At 55.5% G+C, this 6299-nt stretch overlaps 1 protein-coding gene across 1 annotated transcript in view; it reads left to right on the forward strand.

The window, feature by feature from the left end:
• The first annotated feature begins 624 nt into the window (after positions 1–624).
• Positions 625–6299, forward strand: part of ZNF467 (zinc finger protein 467) — a 6334-nt gene continuing 659 nt past the window's right edge. Inside the window, exons 1-4 of the mRNA XM_008065985.2 lie at positions 625–701; positions 1188–1304; positions 2178–2291; positions 4980–6297. Coding sequence (XP_008064176.1) covers positions 668–701; positions 1188–1304; positions 2178–2291; positions 4980–6297 — 1583 coding nt within the window. The 5' untranslated portion in view covers positions 625–667. The remainder of the gene's footprint in view (positions 702–1187; positions 1305–2177; positions 2292–4979; positions 6298–6299) is intronic.

The following is a 6299-nucleotide window of genomic DNA, read 5'->3' on the forward strand; positions in this document are numbered from 1 at the left end:
CGGAGGGAACCCGCCGGAGAAGGAGCGGGGAAAGGGGCACAAGGAGCTTGTCCCGTCCTGGAGAAGCCCGTGAAGGGAGCGGTGTGGTTTTGAGGTAGGGGTTTAGGGAGGGGAAGCAAGTTATCTCCCACCTTTAAGGAGGACCCCGAGGGTCCCCCCACTGGTAGCCCTAGAATGACACCTTCCCCCCACCCCTCTCCGCTGGCTCCTATTTCACCAGCTCCAGCAGTGACAGCTGGAGGGTCTAGGAGATGAAGTTTCCTACTCCCCACCCTGGTCTCCCACCCTCCAATGTCTCCCCAGAGAATCAATAGTTCCTGACTTCCCCAGGCAAGGACACTAGGGTGTGGGGTGGGGGTGCTGGGGCTGGGGCTGCCTCGGAGGGGCCTGCCGAGTAAGGGGGCAGGCGTGGCTGGTTTCTAGCGCTGACCAGAACTTGTAGAAATAGCCTCAAGGCCTTCTTTGCTTTCTGAAATCCACTTTCCCTCATTTCCTCCTCTTTTACCTGGGGACATCACCTTTGGAGCTCCTGGGGAGAGTCCACAGGGAGAGGTGGGGCAGAGCCAGGGCCCAGGTGGAAGCTGTCGTGGGAAGAATCTGAACACGGCTGTCTTTTCTCCTTAGGGTCTGTGGCCCGACCCCCAGGAGGAGCCACTCTGGGGTTGCCATGAGAGAGACCTTGGAGGCCCTCAGCTCTCTGGGTGAGCTGGCAGAACTGAAGTAACCTGGAGGGGCAAGGGGGTAGGAGAATTCAGGGGCATCTACAACGCAGACAGTAGAACCACCTCAGAGGAGGCAGCAACCCTGAGATCCCAGAGGCCCCTGGGGGCCAGTGCTGCAGCATCCTTTTCTGTGTCATCAAGGCATCTTTGCATGCCTAGGACATGGTGGCCGCTGTGCTAGCTCTTTGTACTCGGGCGCTCCCAGAGCACTGTGATATTTACACCCATCCTATCTCTTCTTTCTTCTGTCCTTCTTGACTCAACTCGAAGGGGCTGAGGTTGGTACCTGGCTAGGCTGCTGGGGAGCCTGGGCTGTCCCTTGTCTATGCTGGCAAGAGACCCTATCCTTCTTGAGTAGGTTGGGGAAAGGCCCTTGGGTGGGTTGGGAAGAGGAAGAACCCTCACCTCCGGTCACCTCTTCTGTACGGGTTGCTTTGCTTAGACCCATCCTTCTGCCTGCAACAGGATTCTCTGTGGGACAACCAGAGATGGCCCCCCAAAGTGAGCCCAGGGAAGGATCCCATAATGCTCAGGAGCAGATGTCTTCTTCCAGGGAAGAGAGAACACTGGGCAGGTGCTCAGGTAAGTGGGGACCTTAGAGGGGCTAGGGAGGAGTCTGCCTACTCTTCTCCTTCCCTTCCTTTCTTCTTCCCTCAATCCTTCTTTCCTTCCACTGAATACTTATGGAGCATCTACTGTGTGTCGGGTGCTATTCTAGACATTTGGAATACTTCAGTGACCAAACAGACAAAGACCCTTACTCTCGAGGAGCTTCCTTCCAGTGAGCGTAGTCAGCAAACAACAAGTGTAAAAGTAAGGAAACTTACAAACTATGTTAAAAAATGATAAGTGCTCTGTGGGGAAAAAAGCCCAATGAGGTGAGTGGAGACTGCTGCAGATGGGGGTGGGGCATGTCATATGATTAAATAGAGTGGTAAGACTAGGCCTCATCAGGAAGGAAGATTTGAGCAAGATTTGAAAGAGATGAGGTAGCAGCTGAGCCGGTCTGGGAAAAGAGCTTTCAGGCAGGGACACAGACAGAGCAGAGCATCTAAGAAAGGAACACGCCTGGCTTTTTGACATCCTGATCCTCCCCAGAGATTTGCCTTGGAACTGGGGTCCATATGGGGGCTGGGAGACCCCAGCCCTGTTCCTGTAAGCCTCAGATCAGGGGCCCTTCTTTGCTTCCACTGTCTTACATACACATATTCCAGAAGCTCCTCACACTTGTGGCTCTTGCAACTTGTACGTCTTCAGCAGCTGCTCTGCTTGAAGTAGCCTGAGACAGCCCTGGCCACTGGGAATTCAGTCCCTGAACTCAAATGGATGTAGGAGGAACCCTGTGGGCTGGGATAAAAGCTAGATTTTCAAATGCCCCTGCTTCTTAGCACCAGTGAGGACCTTTGCCCATCTGTGAGGTCTCCAGAGTCCTTGAGGTATCTTATTCTCTGTCAGGGCATGAGGGCCCTACACTGGAGGAAGGTGTCCACACGGAGCAAGCTGAGGCTCCCTGCAGCAGCGACCAGGTGTGCACACCACAGAAGGGTGAGGCTGTGGGCTCCTGCCCAGGTGAGTCTTCCCATCACTGCATCCCTGCTGGGGGAGGGGGAAAGGGAGAAGCCAGGCCAACGGAGCAGGGGCCCAGTGAGCTCCAGAGCTGCCATCTGATGAAGCAGATTGTCCTCCAAGACAGCCACCCCAGGCCTGTCCAACACAGGACTCCAGAAGCCCTGGCACCTTTCTGCTGTAGAACTTCGGTGCTCAAAGGGAATTCCACATTTGGAGACAGCAGGAATCAGAGCGGCTGGTCATCAAAGAGAAATACACCCTCACCTCAGACACCTTCTAGAAGTCCTAACTTACCCTCCTTCTCTCCCCCAGTCTAAGTACATGCCTGTGGATCACCTGAACTACAGTTGCCATGAAGATAGATGACTGTGATCAACCTTTTAACTGTCCCTTTCCTGACATGCTCCCTCCCCAAACGTCCTCTGATCTCAGGGGTGCCTGTATGCCCCATATCTGCTGTATTCAACTCATCTCCCTCATACTCAGGGCGGTCAAATGGTTGATTCTCTCTCTACAATCCCAACCATCACTTCCTTTCATCACCACCATCCTTATCACCTCTTGCCTGAAAGACATCATTTATTCAACAAAAATGTACTTAGTACCTACTGTGTACAGGCTGGAGTGAAAAGAGATGGGCTCCAGAATGTCACAGACCTGATTTGAATCCTTACTACACATTTACTAGCTGAGTGCTCTTGGATAGTCAGACTCACTTCCAGGAGCTTCTATGGACAGGGATAGTAGTAACTTCATGGTTGTTCTAATAGTAATAACTTCATGGTTGTTCAGGGATAGTAGTAACTTCATGGTTCTTCTGAAGGTTTGTGACAGGGTATGTACAGTGCTTCATCTCTGCATGAAGATGGCTGTCATAGGTAGTGGCAGTCCTCATGTTTATTAGACATGTAAAGACACATTTGTTATTAAACACAAAAGAAATAGAATACAAAATGTCTGCCCTCCAGAAGCTAAAATGTAGTTGAGATAACATTAATGTAAACCAGGACAAAGAACTGAAACAACAATATAAAGGCAGGTCACTAGTAAGTGTACAAGTGTTAACAGTGAGTGCTATAAGAGTTTATACTAAGAGACTTGTATGCGTTAGTTTTTTCACAAATGTGTTTGTGTTGCCTTTTGAAAGAGGTGCAGACTTCAGCTTTGAAAAGGGTGAGGTGGAGGATGGTAAGACCTTGCTGAGAAAAGACCTTGAAGCAGGAAAGGTAATGTGGTTGGGAGCGAGCACCTTGGCTAAAGTGCAGGGCTCGCGCCTGGGAGAATGATAAAGTCGGACTAGGTTGGGTGAGCCTTGATTGCAGCTATTTTGTTTTCTTTTTTTTAATTTTTTTTGGCTCAGATGGGGGTCTCATTGCCCAGGTTGGTCTCAAGCTCCTGGCCTCAGCAATCCTTCACCTCTGCCTCCCAAATTGCTGCAATTATGGGTGTGAGCTACCATGCCCTGCTGAGAACCTATTTTATTCTATAAATAATAGGGCATGATTGATGGTTCTTGAGTAGAACAGTGAAGAGTGGCACAAATGAAAATGAAATCGATATCACAGTATGATAAGTAGACAGTTGTTTGAAATCAATGGATTGATAGAAGAAACTGGGAGCAGATCTAATTGTGGCAGGCCATGTGTGATGTAACCAAGGCTCGGGCCATTGCAGACTTTTAGGACCCCAAAATCACACTGGGAGCTTTAAAGAAAGAGAACAGATTTGTAAAAGCCCGCAGGAGATCATGATGCAGCACCAGGTTTAGGAACTATAGAGTCCAACCCTTACACTAAGCAAACCAAGAAACTTAGAAGCTAAGTGACTTAACCAGGGTCATACTGCCGGTTAGTGGCAGAGGAGAACTCAAGGTGGACACGCCCCTGTCTGGGCCCTGGGCTCCTCCTGGCTGGGCTGTTTCAGTACTCCCTCCCCCCCCTCCACCACAGAGGCACCTCCCTACTTCTGCAGAGGCAGTGGTCTCTAGTTCCCCAAGTGCTGTAAACTCCATCCTCTGCCTAAATGGGGACATCTCTCTGGGCTGCAGAAGCAGAAATGGAGGGAGTAGCCGAATACCAGGCACCCTGGTCCTCCCACCACTGCAGGGGAGGTAGAGAGCCAGAGAAGCAGTCCAGGTAAGATGTGAAGGTCCCAAGCCTGTCCAGAGAAGGAGGCTTCGGTCTTGAGGTTCAAGTCAGCTAGGGCGAAGTGTGGGAAAGCCAGGTATTTGGTGATAAACGTACTGAGCGGAAGCCAGGCTGCAGGACACCCAAGGGGACTGCTAGGCTGGAGATGGTTCCACAAAGGACCTAGGACGATCTAGAGCAGCTACCAAAGGGATATGAACGCGGAGCCAAGCATGAGGACTGAAGCCTGGGCACCATTCCTGTTCAGGAGGCTCAAGAGGAAGTGGCTGCCCACTAAGGAGTCAGGGAGGGGCTCCTTGGCGACATGCAAGCCTGGGAGGAAGTCCCCAGCAGGAGGGTGGTGTTCACCAGCATGACAGGCTGCAGAGGGTGCAGGGAGAGGATGAGAGAGGAGCTTCGGGTTTGGTCATGCCCAGGACATTTGGGTAGAAGAGAGAGAGCAGGCGCCAGACCGCTGGGTTCCAGGAAGTGGCGGTCCCTTTGGGAGATAAAACTTGCATCCAGTGAGGCTTAATAGACAGTCCTTGTTTTGACTTTTCAGGGGACGAGTGGATGATTCGGAAGGTGAAGGTGGAGGATGAAGATCAGGAGGCAGAAGAGGAGGTCGAATGGCCCCAGCATCTACCGTTACTTCCCAGCCCCTTTCCCGCGCCTGACCTAGGGCATCTGGCCGTCGCTTACAAACTGGAGCCGGGCGCCTCGGGAGCTCTGGGTGGGCTCGCGCTGTCCCGGTGGGCCCCGATCCCGGAGAAGCCCTATGGCTGCGGGGAGTGTGAGCGGCGCTTCCGGGACCAGCTGACGTTGCGCCTACACCAGAGGCTGCACCGGGGCGAGGGCCCCTGCGCCTGCCCGGACTGCGGCCGCAGCTTCACGCAGCGCGCCCACATGCTGCTGCACCAGCGCAGCCACCGCGGCGAGCGGCCCTTCCCGTGCTCCGAGTGTGACAAGCGCTTCAGCAAGAAGGCCCACCTGACCCGCCATCTCCGCACGCACACCGGCGAGCGGCCCTACCCCTGCGCGGAGTGCGGCAAACGCTTCAGCCAGAAGATCCACCTGGGCTCGCACCAGAAGACGCATACCGGCGAGCGGCCCTTCCCCTGCACCGAGTGCGAGAAGCGCTTTCGCAAGAAGACGCACTTGATCCGGCACCAGCGCATCCACACGGGCGAGAGGCCCTACCAGTGCACGCAGTGCGCGCGTAGCTTCACGCACAAGCAGCACTTGGTGCGCCACCAACGGGTGCACGAGGCGGCCGGCCGGGCCCGGCCCTCTCCCGACGCGCCCGCCTTACCCCACTCGCCCGCCCTGTCCCCCACCTCGTCCCCTCCCGGGCCAAAGCCCTTCGCCTGCTCTGACTGCGGCTTAAGCTTCGGCTGGAAAAAGAACCTCGCCATGCACCAGCGTCTGCACCGAAGCGAGGGTCGCCCCTTTGGGTGCGACGAGTGCGCACTGGGCGCCACCGTGGACCCCGCCGCCGCCGAGCCTCCGGCTTGCGCGCCTGGGGGACCGGGCTGCGACCCAGACTCGGGTCTCCCCGCGGCGCCCCAGGACGCGCCCTCTGGCGAGCGCTCGTTCTTCTGCCCGGACTGCGGGCGCGGTTTCGCCCACGGGCAGCACCTCGCGCGGCACCGGCGCGTGCACACCGGCGAACGGCCCTTCGCTTGCGCGCAGTGTGGCCGCCGCTTTGGCTCACGGCCCAATCTGGTCGCCCACTCCCGGGCCCACAGCGGCGCCCGGCCTTTCGCCTGTGCTCAGTGCGGCCGCCGCTTCAGCCGCAAGTCGCACCTGGGCCGCCACCAGGCGGTGCACACGGGCAGTCGCCCCCACGCCTGCGCCATCTGCGCCCGCAGCTTCAGCTCCA

Source organism: Carlito syrichta, unplaced genomic scaffold, assembly GCF_000164805.1.
Source record: "Carlito syrichta isolate Samal-C Ts95f unplaced genomic scaffold, Tarsius_syrichta-2.0.1 Scaffold308825, whole genome shotgun sequence".
NCBI classification, from domain to species: domain Eukaryota; kingdom Metazoa; phylum Chordata; class Mammalia; order Primates; family Tarsiidae; genus Carlito; species Carlito syrichta.